This window comes from Chelonia mydas, chromosome 7, assembly GCF_015237465.2.
Source record: "Chelonia mydas isolate rCheMyd1 chromosome 7, rCheMyd1.pri.v2, whole genome shotgun sequence".
In the NCBI taxonomy this organism is placed as follows: Eukaryota; Metazoa; Chordata; order Testudines; family Cheloniidae; genus Chelonia; species Chelonia mydas.
The window spans coordinates 24,762,509-24,788,039 of record NC_057853.1 but is presented as its reverse complement, the minus strand read 5'-3'; the positions used below and the strand labels follow the sequence as shown (position 1 = coordinate 24,788,039).

At 37.5% G+C, this 25,531-nt stretch overlaps 2 protein-coding genes across 7 annotated transcripts in view; one reads left to right on the top strand and one right to left on the bottom strand.

The window, feature by feature from the left end:
- APPL1 (adaptor protein, phosphotyrosine interacting with PH domain and leucine zipper 1) overlaps positions 1-15,809 on the top strand; it is a 52,122-nt gene extending 36,313 nt beyond the window's left edge. For 3 of the 4 annotated variants that reach the window (XM_037904018.2, XM_043550617.1, XM_043550618.1), the window contains 10 exons: positions 3,097-3,153; positions 4,917-5,008; positions 5,585-5,767; positions 8,214-8,263; positions 8,782-8,956; positions 9,069-9,105; positions 10,640-10,786; positions 11,043-11,093; positions 11,501-11,590; positions 13,726-15,809. In XM_037904018.2, coding sequence (XP_037759946.2) covers positions 3,097-3,153; positions 4,917-5,008; positions 5,585-5,767; positions 8,214-8,263; positions 8,782-8,956; positions 9,069-9,105; positions 10,640-10,786; positions 11,043-11,093; positions 11,501-11,590; positions 13,726-13,875 — 1,032 coding nt within the window. In that variant the 3' untranslated portion in view covers positions 13,876-15,809. The other variant, XM_037904019.2, reaches the window with a different exon arrangement.
- A 2,678-nt stretch (positions 15,810-18,487) lies between these two features.
- The window catches only part of ASB14 (ankyrin repeat and SOCS box containing 14), a 30,134-nt gene continuing 23,090 nt past the window's right edge, over positions 18,488-25,531 (bottom strand). For all 3 annotated transcript variants that reach the window (XM_027823144.3, XM_043550476.1, XM_043550477.1), the window contains 2 exons: positions 24,570-24,723; positions 18,488-23,458 (listed from right to left, as the gene is read on the bottom strand). In XM_027823144.3, coding sequence (XP_027678945.2) covers positions 23,280-23,458; positions 24,570-24,723 — 333 coding nt within the window. In that variant the 3' untranslated portion in view covers positions 18,488-23,279. The remainder of the gene's footprint in view (positions 23,459-24,569; positions 24,724-25,531) is intronic.

Here is a 25,531-nt window from a genome sequence, read left to right as displayed (position 1 = left end):
CTCATCTGCTCTCTGCCCAGACTCTTCTTACATCTAGTGCAGCTCACACTGTAGGTGGAAGACAACCAGATTTCGCCAATGTCCCCATCCTGGGATTAAACAGTCGTGCCACATACTTCGTGTCCATCCCTCCCAGGCTTCTCTCTTTAAGTCCAATCAGGGCTTTCCCCAGTGTCCCTGAACCTCCACCAACCCCTCCCAGCTCTTTCAGAATCTACACTGAGGTAATTCCCGAGCCCTTCTTTTCTCAGGCTTTAAGCAGCACTTCTTTCCTTCCTTATCAGGGGACTTTCAGCCCTCCCCAGGAAACTTCCAACAGCTTGCTCCTGTCTTTTTCTTCATCTGGGGAATTTGGCAGACCTCACTGGTTGCCCCTGCCTGAACTTTCTTACTCTAGGCAGCTCCCCCGCTCTGGCCTAGAGAGGGCCTGCAGAGAATGTGTCTTTCCTCCCTGCAGCTTCCTCCCACTACTCTGAACTCCTTTGTGAGAAGCTCTGAGTCACTCCCCAATTATGATTGATAGATAATTGATTTGCCCTCAAGTGGAACCAGGTGAGCTAAATAGCCTCTACTCCAGGGGTTCTCAAACTGGGGGTTGGGACCCCTCAGGGGGTTGCAAGGTGTGATAAATGACTTGCGGGGCGGGGAGCTCCCTTTGATGAAAAGGCAGCTAGCTGTAAAATCAGCTGTTCTCTGCTTGCTTTACCTGTAAAGGGTTAAAAGCCCCCAGGTAAAGAAAAGGAAGTGGGCACCTGATCAAAAGAGCCAATGGAAAGGCTAGAACTTTTTAAAATGTGAAAAAAACTTTCCCTTTGTCTGTTGTTCTCCGGAGACATGGAACAGCAATCTATAAGCAGGAATTCTGTGTAAAGTTTGAACCAGATATGAAAACCATCAGATCATACCTAGAACTACAACCCAAATATGTAAGTAAATTAGGAATGTTTAGGAAGAGGCGATTTGGTTTATATTATTATTTTGGCTTGTGGATCTGTGCTAACCCCAGATGCTTTTGTTTGCTTGTATCCTTTAAGCTAACCCCCCAAGAAAGCTATTTTGGGTGCTTAATTTTTGGAATTGCTCTTTTAAAATCTAGCAGAAGTCTAAGTTCCAGATGTAGTTTCTTCCTTTTTGTTTTTAATAAAATTTACCTTTTTTAAGAACAGGATTGGATTTTTGGTGTCCTCAGAGGTTTGTGCATATGCTGTTTGATTTGCTGGTGGCAACAGCTAATTTCCTTTTTCTTTCTCGGCTCTTCCCCAGGGAGCGGGGTGGGGTAAAGTGAAAGGGTTTGAGGGTACCCCACAGGGAGGAATTCCCAAGTGCTCCTTCCTGGGTCCAAGGGTTTTTTCTTTTTGCATTTGGGTGGTGGCAGCGTTTACCAAGCCAAGGTCAGAGAAAAGCTGTAACCTTGGGAGTTTAATACAAGCCTGGAGTGGCCAGTGTTAATATTTAGAATCCTTGCAGGCCCCCACCTTCTGCACTCGGAGTGACAGAGTGGGGATTCAGCCGTGACATGAGGGTATTACATGGGGGTTCGCGAGCTGTCAGTCTCTACCCCAAACCCCACTTTGCCTCCAGCATTTATAATGGTGTTAAATATATTTTAAAGTGTTCTTAATTTATAAGGGGGTCATACTCAGAGGCTTCCTAAGTGAAAGGGGTCACCAGTACAAAAGTTTGAGAACTACTGCTCCACTCGGAGGCAGCTAATGAGTCTCAGAGGACTGGTCCCATTCCCTCTTGAAGGGACCAGACACCCTGTGACACTTTCAAACAACTCTTCTTTCAAAATGGAGGGTAAATCTAGCATGCACTGTAGTTGCCTATGCAAGTGGATATCAGCTGGAAAATTGGTCAGTGTTTATACTCAGTGCCAACATCTTCGGGTGTTGTCAAGTATAAATGCAGAGAGAATGAAGACAAAGAGTAGAAGTTCACGTAATCTTTTCCCTAAACGTTTCAATTTAGAGGGGGGCTTTTAAAATGTGAAAATAGAAATAGTTTAGTTGTGGTTTACTACATTCTTAAAATGTAATTGTTATGAGCTAACAAAGGAGGTATTCCATGATACAATTTAAACTTCATTTGGGCATCATTCTTCCTCTAGAGCTGAAGACTGAAAAGGATCTGTTAGCAAACTGCTCAGATAAAGCCTATTGACCAGACACATTTCACTAAATTCTTGAATCTATTTAGGGTTTTCCAGAAACTCTGTAGAGCAAATCTGTTAAACACCTTTAAATATTTGCTAAATAAAAATGTTTATTACCTTGCTTTCATTTTTAATATAGACTTTCTTGCATCAAGAATAAAAACTTAACATTTGTAAGCTTTTAGATTTCTATAATGCAAGTATGAGCAGGCAGTTAAAGGGGGATATATGCAAAATCATGCTGCTCTGTGTTGTTGCTGAATATACAGTGCAATCAGGGCCCCATGCACTTTTACAAGGACCCCTAAATTCCTGTGATAGTTTTCTCACCTGGATATACCCTTCATTCCCATCGTCCCTTCCCCACCCCCACCCACACAACTATGAAACATAGCTGAAAATACTCACTTGTAAAACCATTCAGTTATTTTTGACAGTGATTGTTTTTGAGAATGTTTTTTTCGCTAAGATGCCCAATTGATCCAGCTCTGATCCCTGGGCCTCAGCTCCCATCACATTGTCCAGAAGGCCAGCTCATAACCTCCTTTTCTCATGCGTGCCAGAGAATGTGGGGGAGCTTGTAGCCAGCTTCAGCAGCTCACCTCCCAAACTCTTTGGGCCTCTGTTGCTGCACTGTTCTCCAAGTAGAACAGCTGGCTAGCCTACAAACTTCTGGCTACAAGCTGAATTCTAGCTTGGGCTCCATGGAACAAGGAAAAGTTGACAAACAAGAGGCAGCTGCAAGCAAGTTTCAGTAAGGCAGGGAGATAGAAAACAAAATATTGGGTGCTGGCTGCAATATTCTGGAGGTAAATTCTGCTGTACGGTGTGACTTTCACGGCAGGAACGTAGTGGAAAGAAAAATCAGCTAAAATATTTAAACAGGTTTTTAAAACTACAATATACTTATTAATGCTGCTTTTTTTTTCTTTCTCTTTTAGTGGATATGTACAATAAACAACATCTCTAAACAGATATACCTAAGTGAAAACCCTGAGGTAACTTTGATCATTTGTTTTATAATATCCAAAACTAACCCAAAGGAATACATTTAAATTTAGATGTGTATTCATTTTAAGAGATCTGCTCGACCTAATTTTATAGTATGAAATTAATTTGAATGTGTCTTACATCTCAGACTAGAAATTTTTCATGGCAGGAAATGTAACTTTGTTTTGTAAAGCAGTGCGTGTATTGGCAGCACTATAAACTTTTATAAGCAAGTAATATACATTTCTTCCACCTGAATGCTGAAAAGAGGGCACATTAAAAACTAACATTACTGAAAATGTAAATAACATTCTAAAAATTGGTTTTCAAGAACTTGTGTCTGTATTTTGCTTACCACAAATCATTGTGGTGAGCAATGGAAAACTTTACTTTCTAATCGAGCTGACTGTCAAATAATCCTGTGAATAGGGCCCTACCAAATTCACAGCCATGAAAAACGCATCTTGGACTGTGAAATCTGTATATTATAGGGTAAAAGCACACAAGAGACCAGATTTCACAGGGGAGACCAGCATTTCTCAAATTGGGGTGCTGACCCAAAAGGGAGTTGCAGAGGGGTCACAATGTTGTTTCAGGGGGGTCGCAGTATTGCTGCCCTTATTTCTGAGCTGCCTTCAGAGCTGGGCTCCCAGCCAGCAGCCGCTGTTCTCCAGCTGTTCTGAAGGCAGCATCACCATCAGCAGCAGTGCAGAAATAAGGGTAGAAGTACCACAGCCCCACCTACAATAACCATGTGACCCCACGACAACTCCTTTCATGGGTCAGGACTCCTAAGATTACAACAGTGTGACATTTCAGATTTAAATAGCTGAAATCCATGAAATTTATGATTTTTAAAATCCTATGACCATGAAATTGACCAAAATGGACTGTGAATTTGGTAGGGCCTTATCTATGACAAAATTAACATAGTAACAGTTTGTGTAGGAAGGAGGCCATGCATGGAGCTAATCAAAGTGGTCTTGATCATTCAGTAGGTGGCAAAATATAACTCCGGTTATTCAGAGGTCTTGGAGGACACCCAAAATCTTAGTAAATTAGGGTAATTGGTTGAATAAATGCTCAGACTTCTTACTTGCAACTGCTAAGCCATTCTCACAGGTGATGTTCCTGCTTTCTGCTAGTCCTGTGGGGTATGAATATAAATCAAATAAGATACTCTTCTGCCTCAGGCCTTTGGCAGGTGCAGTGTTGTGAAGTACCAGAATGGTAACCTTCCATTGATCATATTCTAGAGTTGAGAACTATTGGAAGCATAATATACAGGCACTATATCAAATTGTACATGAATCCACTATGGAACCATGAAATATAAGCTCCTCATTAAGTCCTGGAAACTTGACAAGTGTAGATCTGCCAGTTCAATGTGAAACAAAAACGTTGCTTGTGATACCAGTTTTCAATTTTTGGACTAATAATGAGTTTGTGGATAATAGCAAAGCTATTTGTGTGACAATGTCTAAATTAACTAAACTGTAAATAGGAAACTAAAGGTTTTTGTTGTCCCTACTATGCAGTCACTAACATCAATGAAACAAATGTGAGTTACATACATGTATATTTTGATGAATACAGAGTTGGGGCCATATATCATCCTGGTATTAATAGGTGTTGCCATGGATAGGAACATGTGGTTCCAGCATAGATTTAATTTATAGTTTCTCCTATTGCATGTAAAATTTAAACTGAACATTCTAAATTGAATTTGAAGAGAATGTTTTCAGTTACCTTTTTTCTTTTAATTACGTAGGAAATTGCTGCACGTGTAAATCAATCCGCTCTGGAGGCTGTCACCCCCTCTCCATCCTTCCAACAGAGACATGAGAGCATGCGGCCAACAATGTACATTATGGAACAGTTGGTCATTTTAAGAGCACATTTCTAATGGGTGTCTGGTGAAGGCTTCTAAAATAACATGATTTGCAGAAAAGGTTTCAGTTGTCTACAGTGACTTTTAAAACCTTTAACAGGATAAAAACAAGTTCTTGAATAATGTAGCAAATGCATTTTTGATAAATATTTTAATGTTCTATGATGTACCTTAAGAAATAAATGATCCAGCACTGTATCCAGTTTTGGTACTTTACCATTTAAGCCATGTGACTAATTTGTTGGCTTTTGACAATCTTGATTCAATTTTCTCAATATTTCTAACAATTAGCATCAGACTTCTAGCTGTAGGATATTTCACATTCTAGTATGTGAATGCTGTATCAGTGATGAGAGAAAGTAGTAATGATTGAAATTGAATCTAGACTGCATTTCTTTATACTTTGTAATGATAGTATTGTTTCTCTTAAATTTCTTCTAATATTTGTCTTGTTTTATTTTTCCCAAGTTTCATAATATTATATTTGTGTCCACCATGGAGTTTCATTTGTTATCCATAAGCTTACATTGCTCTTTGTTTTGTTTTAGACAATCTCGGCCTCCAACAGCTCGTACTAATAGCTCTGGGTCTTTGGGATCTGAATCAGCAGCTTTATCAGCACTTTCCTTGGATTCCCTTGTTGCCCCTGACACACCGATACAATTTGACATAATTTCTCCAGTTAGTGAAGATCAGCCTGGTCAGGCAAAAGCCTCAGGGCAATCGGGCAGGTAGGAGAAGCAATGGAAGAAAAATCCTTGTATTTGTCTGTTTTACAATTACAGAAACTAAAGTAAGGAAAGTGAATCCAGCCAGTAACTCCATCATGTGTATTTTCTTTGCTTTGACGTTTTTTGTGACAAGTATGCAGAGAGCAGGCCTGCAAAACAGTATCTTTTTCACACATAATTGTGAAACTGCCAAGTATTTACTGTAAATTCAAGATGTAGTTTTTCAGTTTTGCAGCAGCTTTTCTCACCCTGTTTAACAGCTTATGCTTCATAATCATTTGGTTTTAAAAAGTATATTTTCCTTTCCTATTGCTTGCTCGCTCAGCACCTTGGGTATTTCCTCTTGGAAACTCAAGAGAAATTTGGTAGCCCTGCCTCCAAGTGGTGATGGCATACTGATGACACTCTTCCTAAACTAAAAGGTGAGTGAAAATGATCTAGGCTTCTAGAGCAATCTTATACAGACAGGTTGAGAATTGCCTTACAGTTCTCCCAAAATATAAAACAACTTCTTTCTTCTGCTTGTTTTTGTTTGTTTTATTTTCCCATTCAAAATAAGATGCCTGATAAGATATCGTGCATTGCCTTTACAGAACTGTTTGTACAGAATTCAAGTTAATTAATCTTTGTTGTTGATAGTAGATCCCATTCATCTGAGGGAAACTGAAAACTGTTTTGTGACTTAAGTCTTTTTTGACTTAAGTCTCGTGACTTATGGGTGTCGTCTTACAAAAACTATTTGATTTGTGAGTTTGACCCCATGTTGGAGTGTCTGTTACCAGAGAGAAGAACCTTAGAGTTCACACAGAAGAAAAATATTTAAATCGTGTGATGTACAGTATTCAACTCAACTCATTTTTCCTTTTTGTTAGAAGAATAATGAGACTGTTAAACAGTGCATCAAATTAAGTACAACATATTGATTAAAATAGGTTGATAAGACCTGAACTGGATTCTAGGCAATGAAAAGCATATAATAGTGTACCAAAAACTCATGTCAACCAAGATATTTTTTCTATCGTATATATTCATGATTTTGTCTCAGGTGGGAGAGATTATATAGAGATGCAGTCAATATTTCCCTAAAAAGATTTTTAAAAAACCACTACTCCATTTGGTATAGATTGGAAACGTGCTGTACTTGTCTTAGTACCATTATCACAATACTTTTTTAAAAATCGTCACTGCGTTTCAGGTACAAATATGAAGTACATCTGTTAGGTGATTTTTTGCATTTGATTAGACCACAAAAAGCTTAGAATTTATTCTCTCCATACTGTTCTGATTCTGAGGGACTGCAAATGTCTGAGCACCAACAAAATCTGGTTGTGGGAATTTTCCTAGGTATATTTGAACAGATGAACAATCTTTTTTTGGGACTCGCCATTCTTCTGTACATTTTTTGCCATGCAAACTTTAGTTCAGAGTTTAATTATTTAGTTCAATGATAATCCAAAGTTCACACACTACTTTTGATTAGTTTAAGTTAACATTTCATTATTAATTTAAAGATTAACGATCCCATCTCATAGGCCACACAAATAAAGAAGACGGACTTATTCTGTATTACATATCAAGGCAGATGTTGGATTTATTCTAAAAATGAATTTTAGGACCATATCAGACATTTGGAAAAAGTGACACCTTCACTTTTTTCCTGGTAAAAGCTGATATGAAATTTAACTCTTATTATCAGCTGTCCTCATTGAGAGTTTTCAGCAATGCCAATTAGCCAAGAAAATATCTTTCCTTTCTCCTTGAGAGCTTCAGCTAGTTCCCCAGCTCGAAATTTTCTTTTTACATTACTTTCCTTCTCTTGAAAAATGCAGACTGGAAGCCTAGAGTATTTTCACTTTATTATAATTGAGAGTAATTATGTCTCTTCTGAGAGTCAGAAATAGCCACATTTCTCTTGACCCTCTAGGAGTAAAACCCCAGGGATGTTTTCAGAGAGCTGCATTTGAGACAAAACCAGTGACTTCCCTGTAGCGAGTAATTCAGCAGCTTGAAAAAGTGGGGAAAGGTGTGCTGTTTTCAATTAATCTCTTAGAGGACTAGCTTTTGGCTGCGCTTCCTGAAGCTGTTCAATGAGACTTGAAATAAAACTCTGTCTTTTCAAAAATTAACAAGATTAAGTGATTCATTGGGGTTGTATTTATGTGCAGACAACCAGCTCAAATTGCATTCCTACCACAACAGTGGGACAGATAGCACCTGATATTTCCTCCCCACTCCCCAGATCCTGCGCTCTCCACTCAAATGCAGCAGCTTGTGTCTTAAACCCACATCTAGTAAGTCTGTCCTTGTGACTCATAGGTGGGCTATGTATTTTGATCCCAATCGGTGAAATTACTACGTTGCTTTATTTGATGTAGAATGAGTCTAGGTTATATGTCAAGGGCTCTTGCACTCTGACTCCTGGTTTAATGTTTTAATTTTTTAATAGACGTACAAACCCATTTGGTGAATCTGGAGGCAAAAAATCTGAAACAGAAGGTAAAACAGGATTTCATTTAAGTACAAGATATTCTTGATTGAGATACTCTTCAAAACTAATTTGCTTTTTATAGAAGCTATAAAATTAAGACTTGTATGCTAGTATTCAGTTAAAGCATACTTGAGTGCTTTCTTCATCTACAGCAGATGTGTCTAAGATAATTAGCTCAGCACCTGTTGCTGGACTGGTGGATTGCATTAGCACATACTGCATCAGATGAGTCAGGTGAGACTACAGTCTGGAAGTCTAACTAGTTGAGTCTTTCATGTTCACTACACCTAAGTGAAAAACTTAGTAGACAGATGTGTATCTTGCTGTTTCAGTAACTGCATCTGTCATTCATAAACAAATATTGGAAGTATAATTTTTAGTTAGAGTGTGGGTTGGGATTTTGTTTATAATATTTTACTAACTTAGAAATCCTTCTTCTGTGATTAGTCATGGAAACAGTAATGTTTAAATAGGAAAACCCAGAAATGGTTTGGTACTGCTTATTGAATACTTTTATCTGTCTTAGATTCCATTCTTCACCAGTTATTTATTGTAAGATTCCTTGGCTCCATGGAGGTTAAATCTGATGAAAGTCCAGATGTTGTTTATGAAACAATGCGCCAAATACTAGCAGCCCGGGCTATCCATAATATTTTCAGGATGACAGAATCACATTTATTAGTCAGTTGTGACTGTTTAAAGTAAGTATCCTTCCTGAATTTTACTGAAGTTGACTTTCACAAGTATATTTTCAAATGATCCTTCAATTTAGAAAATTTACTGTGTGATTTGTTTGTTTAATTAACATTTTAGGTTAATAGATCCACAGACGCAAGTTACAAGGCTCAGGGTAAGTAATTTAAGTGCTAATGTTAAAGCAACCAATTCTTTTTTTCTGATTTTTATGTCTAATTTTGTTTGAATACAATTTTCATTCTCTTAAATATCAACGATACTGTGTAATGAGATTTCTAAACGATTTCCCACAAAACTTAAGTTATCAGTTTACTGAATTATGTATTAAAATGTCTAAGTGAAAGACTGTTTTGGGTGATGAATTAATTTGATTAAGTAAACATTTCAAACAGTGCCTTTTTCATTATTTGAAATGGCAAGAGCATAATAGGTTTTTGTAGTGAGTAGTAAGTACAAAGTCAGACGTTAACATTAAGGTTGGGATGTCAGTTACACGAGTCAGGAAATTCGAAAGGCGATGGCTCTAATGCATTATTAAATTGGCCATGTTGCATGTCTTGTATGTGACATGTCTTATGGTCAACTTTCTCTAAAAATTAATAATACAGAGTAATGTCTTGCATTCTAAAAGAAATCAAGGGAATACTTGACACAATATATTCAGTATGGCCATGTTAACCTTCAGTTACAACCTTAACTTTTTTATTTTTGATTTGTTTGCTTAATTTTTTTAGTCTGTATTGCAGGAACAATAATGCTTTACATTTGATCACTGGGTCTTTTTTAGAGAGCTGAAGAGAATTAATTGTGTTAAGTGTCTTAAGGACTCCTTAATAAATGAAGCATATAAAACTTCTCAATGCTAAAAGCAGCTGTGCATTCATGAACTCTAAGGCCTAAAGTGCAGAGCTGTCTTAGGGCTGTAAGCTGTTAAATGTGAACTAAGGCAATTCATCATGTGCCCAGTGCTCTAAACTATTTTAGTGTGAGGGCTCCAAAAAAAAACCTAAATAAAAAAAATTATTATGGTGTAACTGTTTTAACTTTGAGTTGTCATAATTTTAAAACTAATTTAAACTATTTTCTTCAATCTTGGGTTGTTTTCCATTTTTTGTGAAGTTTTGAAAAGAACCCAAGTTTGAAATTTCAATCTTCAGCCTTTTTTTAATTATGGGAGTGCAAAAATGTCAACTGAACATAATACAAAAAGTGTGTGTGTGTGCATGCATGCACAACTCAAAATTCGTGAATGTATTCAGGTCATAGTTTTCAAAAACAGTCCATCCTTCGACTGAGACCACATATTGAAAATTTAGTCCCAGAAGGAATTTGTATGAGAGAGCTGAGTATCTGAAAAAGTGTGTGCGTGCATATGCCTAGAAAGGAAACAGGAACTCAGACTTCACTGTAACATTTGTTGTATGCAAATGCTATACTACTCTCTGAACAATGTATGTTTTTGAAAGATCTGCATGTGTTTGGTCACTGAATGTTTTTGATAACCTGTTTCAGTTTGCTGCAATGCCAAAAGCATTATCCAGCAATTTGATCAGGTATAATAAAATTCTTTCTGCTGATCATGTCCATTTATTTTGTTGTTTTAGTAAGCTATAGTATATCGATATCTAGTATTCAAAGATGTATAGACCAAACTTTAAATTCCCATTATTTCATCCTTTTTTTGGCAGTTTCCTTTGCCAAGTGTAGTCTTGTATGCTACACACCAGGAGAATAAACGCCTTTTTGGATTTGTGCTTCGGTCCTCAGGAGGGAGAGTTGAGAGCCATACAACATCTGTCTGTTATATATTTGAATCAAACAATGAAGGGGAAAAGGTATTATAGTACTATGTTACTTACACTTTTATCTTGTTTCAAATTTGATGTGGATTTCAAGGTCTTAGCTCTCATTCAAGTTGTATGAAGAAATTTTTAGAAGGTTTTTTTTTTTTTTTTGGTATGTTAGGCTGTCAGTCCAAGGATCTGAAAGTGCTTTAATACTCAGTCTATTTGAAGTTGTGGAAATTTTTCTTAATTTTAAAGGAATATTTATTTTTCATACTTTCTGAATATTCAATTTGTTTCTATTTAGATTTGCGACTCTGTTGGACTGGCAAAACAGATTGCTTTTCATGCAGAATTGGTAAGATTCTTAAGTAGGGAAAAAAAGGGTGGGTGTGGGTGTGTGTGTGTGTGTGTGCAAAATGCAGTATGCGAAGTATGTAGATAATAGCACTGTGTCTGGCAGCAATATGCAGATGAAGAATTTCTAAAGAGTCTATTGCATAGTATCTAGGTGATATTTAAACTTGTCAAGAAGTGATAAAGATTTAATAGGTTTCATACTAAGACTGATTGGAAAAGGGTATTGCAGATAAATTTTTTGTTCATTTCAGCAGAGATAAGTCTTTTAAGGTAAGAATAATGGTATACATACTTCGTTAAATCAAACATTGATATAACTATCTTAAGGAAACTCATACAAAGTGGCAGCGTTTTATATATCCCAATTTACAAAGATTAGCCTTATTTATATCTTTACTTCTTTAGGATCGCAGAGCATCTGAAAAACAAAAAGAAATAGACAAAGTAAAGGAGAAACAACAGAAAGAACTCAGTAAACAAAAGCAAATTGAAAAGGTATGTCTCATGATTACTTATAGTACTAATATTTTCTTATTCATTAACCTTCATGCTGTCTTTCATGGCTCTTTACCCCAGACTACATTACATTCATTAGTAGAAAAAACACGGTGGGCTTGATTTTACCTGGTAACTCTGTCAATTGGATTTTTTTTTTAATTTGCTAAATGTAGTAAATTTTGGATTTTGGGATCTTAGTATGTTTTAGACTATGGAAACATTTTAGGATTAAATCTGAACAATTTTATTTCTGCTTCACTTCCTGAATCTAAACTTTAGTGAAGGTTAAACTTTTTAAAAAATTTCCATGTGGTTGGCAGCGTCCTTATAATCAAGCTCTTTGTGGATGATGATGGTGTGTCAGTCTGTAGGCTAAAGGCCTCATATTTTCAGTGCTGATAGTCAGCTTTGCAAATTCATGCCTCCCTCTAAGCATTGAGCGTACCTTGCTACCACAGCAGTGGACCCCTTGATCTGATGCTGTAAGTAAGCTTTAATATTTTAAATTTTAGTCTAGATCCTGACTGAAGCAACCTGAGAAAACATGCATATAAGATACAACAGATGATGTATTCGAACTCATCTTCGATAGAAACTGCTTTTAAAAGTTTAGCCTTTCGAAAAATGATTGACTTTTACTTGCAAATGGGGCAGACTCAAACTGTAACTCTAAAAATATTGTTAACCTAATCCACCTCCTCTCCTCCCCTGTTACTATTGCGTTGTTTTACTGACTTTAAAAAAAATTAACAAACAATAAAACTCCAAAACCAAATGGTCTATTATGAAATTTTATACATCAGAGATCATAAATGTCATATTGTATTTCAAAGTTTGAGTTCTTCTGCAGTCCTGCTCGTCCGTGTAGAATTGAGTTTGCTGGGAATAGGAATACATTACTTAGAATAAAATGTTTCCTTATTAGTTGTTCACCTAGAGCTAGCTGCTGCCCAGGTAGATAAAACTGATGATTAAAAATAATTTTTAATTTAAATTAAATCTAGATTAATTAAAAACATGTATTAAAATTGTATTTTAAATCACGATTGCCTATGTTAAGGCCTATTAAAATAATTTTTTTAAAGAAAATTAAGCAGTATATGTTTGCTGCAAGATTTTTTTTTTTTAAAAAGTCAAACCACTTAACTGGTGGAAGTCATATCGATCCAGTGTTTGACAGCAGTCACCTCTTCCGCAGGTGCAAAGAATATTTTCTGCATTTCAGTTTATTCAACCAGTTCAGTTCAATTACTAGTTCATTCAAAGTTCAGAAACCAGTGGGAGTTGAAAAAGCAGAAAAGTTTGTTTTCCTCTTTAGGTCTATGAATAAAAACTGGATGTGAGAGAATGAAGTCTACTAGTTCGAAAATCTTGAAGGACACTCTGGTCACCATCAGTTCAGTTCACTCACTAAAGATAATACTTCAATAAATCCAGTTAATTTTAAATGCAAAATGTTTTGATGAACTTTTTTTATGTATCCAGTATAGTTAAGGTAGTTAATTTTAAAAAAATTAAATACCGTTTCTGTGCATTTAATTGAATTTGAATTTCCATCCACATAGAATGTGATACATCACAAGTAAAAAAATTAATATTCATCTAGTAAATCAGAAATGCATCATTCACTATTTTCTAAAATAATAAATATACAAATTAAGAATCTGAATAAAGGTAAATTTTAAGGTACATAATCGCTTAAATAAATGTTTGTAGATATACTATATCCTCTTGATTAGCAAAACTAAGCACCAAATTTAGCCTAAAAACTGAATTTAGTTGCAAATTAACACTTTGTAATGGTTACTGCTACCAATCGACACATCAACCTCTTTTAGGGAAATAACTAAAAAGTATAAATGCAAGACAAGATTAAAATTGATTATTTAAATCAAGATTTGCTTTCTGCTTTAAATCGTGATTTTAAATCCGTCTGCGCTGGTCACTGAAGTTATTGTTCTTGGTTTCCCATAGAATCTTTTAAATTCTTCTCTACAAGTTGCCACTGCATAGCTCTAAATAAGATAATTTCCACTCTTGCAGAGCAGCACTGGAATTCCTTTTCACTATGGAAAGTTCTGAAGTGAATATTTTTTCCCCTTCTCTTCCTTCCTCCCTGCCTCCCATATTAGGACTTGGAGGAGCAGAGCCGATTGATAGCTGCTTCCAGTAGACCCAGTCAGAGCAGTGGAGAGGGACAATTTGTACTCCTTAGCAGTAGCCAGTCAGAAGACAGTGATTTGGGAGAAGATGGGAAGAAGAAAAGAGAGTCCGAAGCATGAGGTTACTGATCTTGTTAAAACTGGAATCTTTGGACGTATTTGTGGTGAAATGGCACAAATTACACAAGAAGAGAGAATGGAGGTGGAGGGTCTGCTTATTATATAGAACACTTAACAATATGCTGACCAGATTATACTTTGTTGTTTTTTCTTTTAAACATTCATTAACTAACTTTGCCTTTTAATGTAAATATATACCTTCTTCCATGTGTCAGAAAGAGGCATGGTGACTTGCCATGTTTGCTACAGAATTACATCTTCGACTTCTCTTAAATATGGAAACTTTTTTTCACTTACCTGGTTATGCAGCTGACTGTTTTGAAACAAAAATTCATCTTCTGATTGGGCTTCAACAGTACACTGAAATATTGTTCTTTAAATTGCTGTACACAGAACACTTCGCGTGGAACAAAAGTGGGCTTTGAACTGAAACAGTGCTAAGCTGTATCTAAATACTGTTGCAGAGAATTTTCTGGGTTTATAAAAAAAAATTAATCCTCAATAACACCAGATGAATGTGCAATAGTTTTAGATAGATGAGAGAGAGAGAGATTATAATTTTTGTTTTATGTCGAATTGGATGGTACTGTCTCTGTTTCCTTTTTAATATAACTTAGGACACTTTATTGGATGGTAAAAAAGATTTTACTCCATTTAACCTAGATAAGACTTAGAGGGATGTATTTGCATCTTGGTGCATGGGGAATTGTGTTATAAACCCTTTCGCTTCAAGATGAGAATACAGTGTGTATACCCCTGAAAATAAAAGTACCACATTCTCAGTTCTCTGTCATAGGACTGTAGTAACTGTTCAGTACTTGGGGTTTACTTTATAATAAAAAGTATGTTAACATTGTGAAAATGTTGGATTGAACCAGCTGTTTGAAGATCTTCTAAATACCCACATGCCTTGGAACCAGTTCACTAAATTTACTAGAAAGAGGTTGGGGGGGGAGGGGTTTGGGTCATTGCATGTAAATGTATTTTTCAAAAAATATTTAATAGCAATAGGGTGCAAGCATACAAATCATACTTCCTATCTAAACTGCTTGAAGCATCTTTCACAGGTGTCTGCTTACAGCTCTTAAGCCTGATCTCCGTACTACTGCATGATGTACATAACTTATTTTGTACTATATCAAATGTGCTTTGACCTTTTTCATCCTGAATAGGAAACCAGTTAATGTAAGAGAATTTATTTATTTTTGCACTGATTACTGTATATAGTGAAGTCCAATGAACAGAAGATACATTTATGTATCAGTGTCAGGGAAAATCTAGTGTAGTACAGTAATGCAAGGAAATGTACTAAACATGAAAATACAGCTGTACCTCTGGGTCGGTTTCAACTTATATATATTTTCCAGTTTATATAAGGCTTTCTACTTGTCCTAAATGTCATTTCTTATTCATTATACAAGTTACTGTATACAGCCATTCCCATGAACAGCTATCCTCCAATCTAGAAGACTGCCCATTTATTCCTGCCAACTTGAAGATCCGAAGGGAGCATATGCAGATTTTTCTCCCTGTTCCCGATCCTAGGCTTATAAAAGGATGGTTGGCACCAGGAGTTTTGGACTTTCTATCTCTGCAGTTTGCACTGGCTGCTTACATTTCTGACTGACTTTTCTCACTTATATTTCTTTCACCAGCATCACCTTCTTGCAGACCAGGTGACCGCCTACTTCACACTTATTGTATCTTGCAATCTGCCTCCTCTACCTGCTTAAAATCCAGCTAAAAATTTCCAAAAACCCACAGAAAGAGTATGAAATCATGTCTTTTCAGTTTCTAGTTTATTAAGTGATCTCGTTATCTCCCTGTGCAGGATTGCGTAGTGGGTTGGCCAATTTAAGTGTAACACCCACCACACTTCATGTGGGAGACAGTATCAACTTGAAGTTTTCTTGATATTCAATTTAAAATTTTCCTTAAGCTTTATTGCATTATTCTCATTGAAGGGATATTTCAGAGAATTGGGATTGTTTGCTCCCTTTGCTGTTGGGACTTTCATACCAATCAAAGAGCTTATCTGAACACTACATAGAATTAGTATAGCTTGTTACATGGCTGTTCTGCCAGTATCCTTTTGCTGGGGTAATTTCAACCCTCCTGACATGGTATTGTAGGGGAGATGCACAAATTGTGTTCAGAAGGCTGTGTTCTAACCTAGATAAATATCTTTGAATTACAGATCTTCTTTTAGTTGAGATTTTTACTAGAGCTAGAGACAAATTATTTGCCAAAAAGGAACTGTTGTTGGACTCCCATCTATTTGAAGATTTTGTAATACAGGATTCCCATTAACTGACTGCACTAATCCTTAAACTTGCCTGCAACCTGGCAAATGGCCACAGTTTACCAGTTTGGCCAGGATAGGGTTCCCATTGGTCTTTAGATGACAAATAGCATTGAATTGGTATCTTGATTCTCAAAATTGTAGCGCAAACATCCAGTCACAGCAGGAAACAAAACAAACAATACAGCTGGAAACAAAACTAAGCCTCTCAAATTTAGATCCTTTGGAATGACTATAATAGATCTCAGGTACCTTACCTGATGTGATTGTCAATGAAATGAGATGGCACCCTGGACCTAGAAAGAAATATACATCATAATCTTTATATCCTTTTTGGAAGCCTACAGAACTCAAATGCATCCAGATTAGGTCAAGGCAGCAGCAGCACCTGGAAAATATGCTGTACCAGGAAATACGGGACCCAACCTGGAGGAGACTAGGGAGCAGGCCCATGCCCCCAAACCCTTCTGTCCATTCTTCAGCATGCCATGTTTACAGGACAGGAGAGATCCTGGTGTGATGCCAGCAAGTAGCAAGCAAAATAGGGTGGGTCTTGCTCCATTCAAGGGTTTTGAATTTTCCCAGCTCCTCTATCCTGCCTGACTCATGATCTACCAGAGGGGCCATTAAAAGCCTTGGAAATTAGCCATTTAATTTTTGATTATCAGCTTTGTTTAATTCATTCTCAACCTTTCTGTAAATTAAACAAGACACTTCAGTCATGATAGTCAAAGCCTAATCTTTTTCTACATATTTCACAGAAACCATTTTAGGGGAATGTTTTTTAAGAGTTTCCAAAAACATTTTGGGATTATTTTTTCTTATCCCTTAGATTTAAAGCCAGCTGGCTTAGTTATCCTGAGTCTAGCTGTCCAGGGCTCACAGGGAGCCATAGATATTTAGACTATTTCATCTCTTGTTAAATTACCCTAGCATAAATATTAGACTTACTTAAACTTGGAAAGGCTCTACAAGGAATAAGAGGGGTGTGTGTGTGTGTGTGTGTGTGTGTGTGTAAAATTTATTATGGTATGTAGGTCTTTAAGATGTGACCTGATATTATTGTATCTCTTCCATTTGTTTCTTAGTTTCTGCATTTAATGTCATGTTAGATCAGAGGTGGGCAAAGTGCGGGCCACATCCAGCCCATGGGACCCTCCTACCTGGCCCCTGAGCTCCTGGCCCGGGAGGCTCACCCCCGACCACTCCCCTGCTGTCCCCCCCCTTCCCCGCAGCTTCAGTGCGCTGCACTGCTGGTGCAATGCTCTGGGCGGCCAGGCAACACAGTTGCAGAGCCGCGGCCTGACCCGGTGCTCTGGGTGGCGCAGCTGTACCACCACCAGCCACTGGCGCTTCAGGCAGTGCGGTAAGGGAGTGGGGGGGGGGGTTGGATAGAAGGCAGGGGAGTTGGGGGTGGTGGTCAGGGGGCGGGGGTGTGGATAGGGGGCAGGGAACAAGGGGGTTGAATGGGGGCAGGGGTCCCGGGAGGGCAGTCAGGAAGGAGAGGGAGGGTTGGATGGGGCAGCGGGGGGCAGTCAGGGGCAGGGGTTCCAGGGGCGGTCAGGGGACGGCAGATGGGGTAGGAGTCCCGGGGGGGGCCATCAGGGGATGTGGGGGGCTGGATGGGGCAGGAGTCCCGGGGGGGCTGTCAGGGGGTGAGAAGTGGGGGAGGAGGGTCAGATAGGAGGCAGGGGCCAGGCCATGCCTGGCTGTTTGGGGAGAGACAGCCTCCCCTAAGCGGCCCTCCATACAATTTTGGAAACCCGATGTGGCCCTCAGGCCAAAAAGTTTGCCCACCCCTGTGATAGATAGATAGTTTGAGCCTGATAGTTGAGGAGCAAGAAGCATCTCTTTTTCTAGCATCTTAGAATGATTCTTTCAGCTACTAAAAAGAAGCTGCAAACCCATTTCTTGATCTTAGAAGTATCTTAAGAAAGGAACTGAATAAAGTGGGTGATGTAATTGAAGTGAATGAGAAGAGAGGTCCTTATACTTGGTAGAACAGTTGCATTGCCTACAGGGGATTAAAAACAGATGTAAGGCGATCCAGAGAGAGCACTGAAGGAAGTGGAGGTAGCACAAGTAGAGTGCATGCTGAAGGAGATTAGGGGGCTAAAGTGAAGAGGTGGAGGTGAGGCCAGTAGCGAGAGAGGTCAGGAATACTTAGTTTGCAGTGCTTGAGAGATGGGGTGCCTGGATCTGTGACCTAGAACTACTTCAAAGCTGAGAGGGGTTTGCCCCAGTTACCCCTGGTAGAACTACCCAAGCCTCTCATATATGGGGCATGTACTGGTAATTTTTTACAAGACCCTGTATTGCCTGCCTTCCCCTTTATGCATGTATCCCTTGCCCTCATAGTAACTAGGAGTGACCATTTTTTCCTCTGAATTATGAGTTCTCATTGCACTGGGCCACGACAGCGCACTAGTCTCATTTAAGGTATCTACTCAGCAAAAGCTATTCCGGGCCTAGCCTACTTGACTTAGTTTGAGTCTAGCTAGCGTGAGTACAGTAGCAGTGAAAACAGCGTGCCATGCGTGAGCAAGCAGAGTATATACACAAGGTCTGTGCTGGGCTTGTACTACTTGCACTGAACCCTCATTGTGCTGTCTTCATTTCTACTGTTATCCACGCTATCGGGATTCAAGCTAGTTCAGGTAGACTAGCCTGTGCAGTGAGTAAGCAGGTAGGGCTAGTGAGCCTTTTGACATGTAGTCTGGAAGGGATCTAAATCTAGTCTGGAAGGGATCACTGCTAAGGGAGATGGAAGGATGAAGAACTAGGCCAATTACTAGTAGACAGTAGTTGAAGGATAGATCAGCTCTGTGGTATAAAGCAGATTAATAAGGTACCATCCCACTCTCATGAAGGGTAGTATTACCTTTGACCTTTATTGTTACATAGCCTATGTCAAAGTAGCTGTTTGGCCATGTAGAGTGGATTTTACCCAGCAGAACTTGTGTGAATGTGTGTGTGTTTCCATATGTAATTGCTTCTTTTAAACCGGGGTTTCAGGTTAGTTTCTGGGGGCTGTAGGAGGTGATTTTTCCATATATAACAGACTTTGGAACCATATTTTGTGTAAAATTTGTAAGTCAATCATTAGGGGAAAGTGTTTTTGCCAAGATTTTTTTTTTTATTTTTAATAAATGCCAATGTTTGAGTGGAGTGCAGAGACTCTAATAAGTAGTACTTTTTTTTTTAAACATATAAGCTCCATGTTCTTAAGTTTTAGCTAATTTGGCATGGCTTTTCCTACATTAATGTTTGGCTATGGTTGGTAGATTGCTATCAAAGTGCGACGTTGGAATAAGATTGAAATATTGATTAGAAACTCTTCATTTGGTTTTCACTTCTAGTTAAATACTTTGCCTGCCCATCTTTCTGCTACTGGGTGAATTATATTATCTATAGCACCTGAAGTCATGGTCCTACAGCATGTGAAACCAGTATGTTTGGCCTTTTAAAAGCTCAGTTATGTAGAAATAAGAGTTTAAAAACACCATTTAACACACATACATTGTGGCAACAGTGTTGGTTAGAATTAATCGTCTTTTTATTGCTAAATTGTATCCTCATAGTTATCACCACTTAACTAAAAAATAATTGGTTAGTATGCTTGTTGCATAGTGTAGATTTAAATTTTATTCAGGTGAATATCCAGTTTTATTCATGTAAGAGGTAAATATGACAGACAACAGTAAATCCTGATGATCACGTCTCAGGGTAACCTTGGTATTGTTACATACATTCTTCATGTATGTAAGGATGGGTGTTTATGGTTATGTAATGCATTGTGTTATACTGTGTGTATATCCCCATCATAGTCATGAAAAATTTTTCTTTTGACACTGCCATTCTAATCAAGTTTAAAAGGTCCACGGTTTTTTGTCCCCTCAGGAACTGAACACAGTCAGTTAAGATAAACTCATGTAGTCTATTACATTGTTTCTGAGGTCTGGAAGAGAAAATCAGATGAAACATTGTCAGTAATCATGGGAGTCAGTGCCAGCCTATGTTTTAACAATAGGCATTAGCTGATTTATTCCTCTTCTGAAATCTAGTCGATTGTGCTCAATTACATGAGTGTAAATTCAGAGTAATTCTAGAGATAGAGCATTCAGTGAATTTACTCTAGATATGCTTGCATATAAATAAGCAGGACTTGGCCCTATGTGTATGTTTAGTTTTTATAAATTAGAATTGACGTTTGCACAGAGTTTAAGAAGAAGGTAGGGTTGTTTAATTTGTGATTAATAATCTCATCTGAAACATTAAACAAAACGTCTCTCCTGACCTGCTGGTAGTCTGTTTTTCACTTTTGCGTAATTTGAAGATAGATTTACGGAGTTGTTTGTTTTAATGATTCCGCATCTCACAGTACGCACTGTATTCCAACGCTCTCCCCTGGAAAAAAACCCTCAAACATTTGTTATAAGTGAGAATAATAAATCTGTAATCTTTCTTTAATCACAGCTCCTACAAGTGAATTCCGTTTTAATTCACACACAAACAAAAAGACAGTCATTGCCTGCATCTTACTCAGCTTTTTTAAGAGAACTTTTTCATGTATTCAGTGAATTCAGGAAAGACACATTGTCCATTGTAATAATTGACCTTTCTTACTTTGTCTTTCCTACCTTGCTCTTTTTCACAATATCTCTCTTGTTTACTAGAACCCCCAAAGTTTCTTTACAGGCAGTAAGGTAATTTTCTTGTGCTTACAGTGATGTCTAATTGGGCATGAAAATATTGTCACTATGCCATTGTGCCTGCATTGGTGTTCCATAATGTTTATATGCAAACCTGGGATTTAGTAAAATATAGTCAGATGATTTTATAATGTAGTGGATTGGTCAAAATCTTACCGTAACGTACTAGATTGGTCCTGTTCTAGTGATGTATAAGTAATTTTTCAATGTTTTTAAGAGTCTTATAAAAATTTCCCTGAATATTTGTATTAAAGCAATCATCTCAAATGGGTATGCCTAGTATCAATTTGATAGTTGGTTTAAACTCAGAAATATAGATATTAAATGTGTTAGCTAGGGCTTCAGTTAATTTGAGTTCACTAATAAAAGGTTCAAAGTTTGCTTTGTACAATCTTTATTTGAATTAGACTTACTTTAAAAAAAATTGACTCTCTTTTCTAATGCTTGCTTCCAAAAATAAAAAAATCACATTACTAATATGGCTTTGTTTTTTCCCTACTAAATATACAATTAGCTAAAGCCTGATGTTGTCAAAATGTATTTTGATTCTGTCAGTAATTCAGGAATGTTACCCAGCTATATTCAATGAAACACTTTATTTAATCAAAACGGAGGGGAATTATGCTGATTTATTTTTGCAACTATCAAAGTCTGAACAGTCAAAGAAAACATCCTTGTTAGATTAGCTGGTGTTTTAATTCACATCTTGTTTGTTTTGTCACATGCATGCATAGTACTTTTTAAAGAACTGTGGTTATGTTAATGAACAGAATTGATGGGTACAGAAGTTATACCAGCACAACCTGATCGGTTCAGACCCATTAATACAGATACTAATGCATATTTCCCACCTGCTTATTAGTTTTGTTCAGTACTTGAGTAGGCACCCTGTAAGAAGTAATGAGTCATAACATACTAGTCCAATCTGTATTTTATAAAGTTTATAGATTTTTTTGAGGGGAAAATAGACTTTTGAATTATGTAACTTAAGTGATACAGATGCATGTATAAATAAAAATCTGTACTTACCTGAACATAAACTTGATTATGAAAAAATAAATATTATTAATGCCTGTCATGTTTATTGAACTGCTCATTTTTATATATCTGTTTCTTCTGCAGTATTTTGTACACCTGAAACTGTTCCTAGCTTGGAGAAATTTAAGGGTTTGTAAATGTTTAGCTATGTACTATACTGTATTAGAGTACAAATTCATAATTAATACATAAGTATATACAAAGCATTATTCAGTGCATAGTGGCATTACCTTACCAGACAACAGTATCCAATAATGTGCCCTTTTGAAATGTTCAAGTCCCACCAGGGAAAGGGTCTCCATTTTATCACCCACAGGGCCTAATCATAATTCACATTTTACATTTCCAAGTTCTGCATTAACATTTCATTGGATGGTACTCAAATGCCACACGTGATACAAAGTAAATTCAACCAATACTCTTTAAACTTGTCCCCCAAATATGGCAATAGGTGGGAAATTGAGGGAGCTGGGCCAAAATATACTCCAAACATCTGTGGACATCCTTCTAAATAACTTTTCAGAAGAAAAAATAAGATTGCTCTAGATCATATTATATGTAGACCAGCACTTAATTACTATGGTAACAAGACATTTAAATACCAAGAATGAGATGTGGAACTACCCTATCTAGCAGGAAAGCAGACATCTAATAAAAAAAAAAAACCCGCTAATGTTTCACTACTGACTGACGTTCTGTTTATAAAAAGAATTCCATGGCCATTAACCCCATTTCACTGTTTAAAACTGGGGATTGGCTAATTGGATGAAATAACAAACCTTGAAAAGTCAAAACCTTGTCAAACAACTTCATCTTCCTTCCAGCTCTTCTTGGTTGGGAGTGGGGGGAGAAGAAAGCCTCTGCCTCTCGCTGGTTCTAGTCAGAAATTGAAATACCACCATGTAGGTTGTTAGGACAGTACTTTGCTCCAACCAGAAGCAGAATGTAGAAATATAACAAGAGTTGCAGCCCAAAGAAGTTGGGAGAAGAATTTGAACTCCTAGTTACAACCTGATCCACCTGTCTTGAAGGACACTTCCCATTCTATATGTTGTTTGAAAATGCTGACTTAAGCGTTGATGCTAGATAACTTTAAAATTATATTGCCATTACCTGTAATTGCTTCTGTTAAATTCTGGATGCTTTTTCTGCTATGAGGGCTACATGTTGGGTTTCTAATACTTATTCTGTACTATACTTCTTTATTTTTATCCAGAAAAATTTTCACCAAAGTGACTTGTTGGTTTTTAGAAGCTAAAATCTCAGTAGAGAAAAAGAATTGCACACAATATAGTCTTTGTCCACTTGCATCCTCTCTCAAAAATACAGGACTATGATTCTATGCAGTTGGGTTAGTGGGTTCCTAGCAAGTTTCCTTGTCCGTAAAGATCATATTCTTTGTACAGTATATATTCTTTCAACCGATTGGGCAGTGGAAGGAATGTCATGAAGACAGGACAACGCAGATGCAAATGACCCATGCATTTCCGAATCTTCAGACGACAAAGATGTTTCAAAGAACGTGGATTTGCTATTAAAAAAAAAAAAGAGAATTTGTCTTTTACCAATCAAACAACATACTCACTTTTGCATGATAGCCCCAAGCAACATTTGAGAAACTTTAGTCAGATTTTGATATCCTAACACTTGAACACTTGTTGCATAGTATATTAATTCTGAACACACACACTGAAATCACAGGTGCTTCCTTGAAGTAAGCTTCTACCCAACATGCATGGGGGTATCAGGATCTGGCCTTTTGTAAGTGATCACCAAGCAGTAACATTTGCAAGTGTAATCAACTGAGGCATCAGTCTAGTTTTGGTGAATCTAAGCTTGAAACACAAATTAATTGAAGAAAAAGTTTGGCAGAGGGTAATTTAGGCCTAAAGCATAAAAGAGTTGTCTATTGCCTCGGTAAGGCACGAGGTGGGAGAGCAATAAAGAGACTACAAGGAGTGGTTAGTGTGTGTTAACTTTTCCCTATTACACAGTAGTCATCCTTGCCCATTTATTTTTTTAACTGCACTTGCAGCTACTAGGGGAAAAAAATGACCAGGCCAGACGAGCTAACAGCTCTATGTGACTAGAGGAAAATAATCTAATCTGAAAGAAACAGCCAGTTTACTGAATTACTTTATATAAAGACCTGAATTTATTGCAACAGCGATAGTATAGGAAAAAACTTTTAGTCCTGAGCAACATAAAGTATAAGTATATGTTTCTGTGGACTCCCTGTGCATGCATTTAAGTTACAGTAGGTATATTCTACTGCTGCTTTGTAATTAGGGAACTCCCAAACCACACAAAATGATACACAAAATGATACACATTCTTACTGATGCGACTTAGTAATATTTTTATCACAAACTCTTCCAAGGCCTACTGTATTTGGAAATTTTACTTCAGGCTGAAGTTTAATTGATTTTTGTTATAAGGATGGGCAGGATAAGACAACGCTGGCTCAGATTCTCCAAGGTAAGTCAGTGCCTACCTCCCATTGAATCAATAAAAGTTAGACACCTAAATACCTTTGAGGATCTGGTCCAATGATGCCAAGATAATATAGAAAATAAACAAGCCAAAAAGTAGTGTCATCTAGCATTTTGGATGTTTCAAAACTCTAAACACCGGACACTTACTCAAAATGGAATTGATTTCTGGCCATAGTGTCTGTTCCTCGAGAACTGCTTTCAGCTTACAGCAGATGCTAACATGATCAACATAATCTAGCATCACTCGCACTACTTTCCCAGCTATGTGCTTCAGCCACGATAGAGTTATCACTTCACAGAACTGAGAGAGGAAAAAACAGCATATTTAAGAGTATAGCATTCAACATTTCTGTGACTCATTTCCCTTTTTCAAATTCCTCTGCAGGACATACATAAATTCCCAAAGAAAAGCCAGGAGTGAGTGAGTGCTGAATCACTCAGAGGTTGGATTGGGTATAATAAGCTTCAAACAGAATGTGAAAAACTGATGGCTAGTCACTTTAAATTTTCACAAAAAGAAAAGGAGTACTTGTGGCACCTTAGAGACTAACCAATTTATTTGAGCATAAGTTTTCAGTCTCAACTAGTTTAAAGCCATCGTGAAAGTTACATGGAAGCGAAGGTTCAACCAGCGGGTTTAAAATGTGCATGTCAGTGCATGCGTTTGTTACAACAGAATAAGGAAAAGGGTTTAGAACAACTGCACATGTGGTAACTGTGCACCCACACTTGTAGGTGTGAGATGTTACATTTGTATTATACTGAAAAATGTAAAGATGAGCTGTGAAGCTAGAAAAAATGTTTTTGTTTTAGTCCTTTACAATTCATAAAGATTACATCAAGTGTGTGTATTTTTAACCGGTATTTGAATAGCAAAAACTGCCAGTTCACGGTTTGTTCTGTTTGTTAGAGGCTGCCTTTGGCATGATCGTTGCAAGGCCTGAATTGTAATGTCAGATAAAGCAGTTGCCTCTGCTGCAGGTCTTCCTCCCTCCTAAATCGTACCATGTTTGGATGCAGGAGCAGGGGCAGCTTAGGCTACAGCTTTATGGCATTCCATGGCAAGTGAGATCATGGTTTTCATTGAAGTCTTTCAGCAAAGAAAGCCC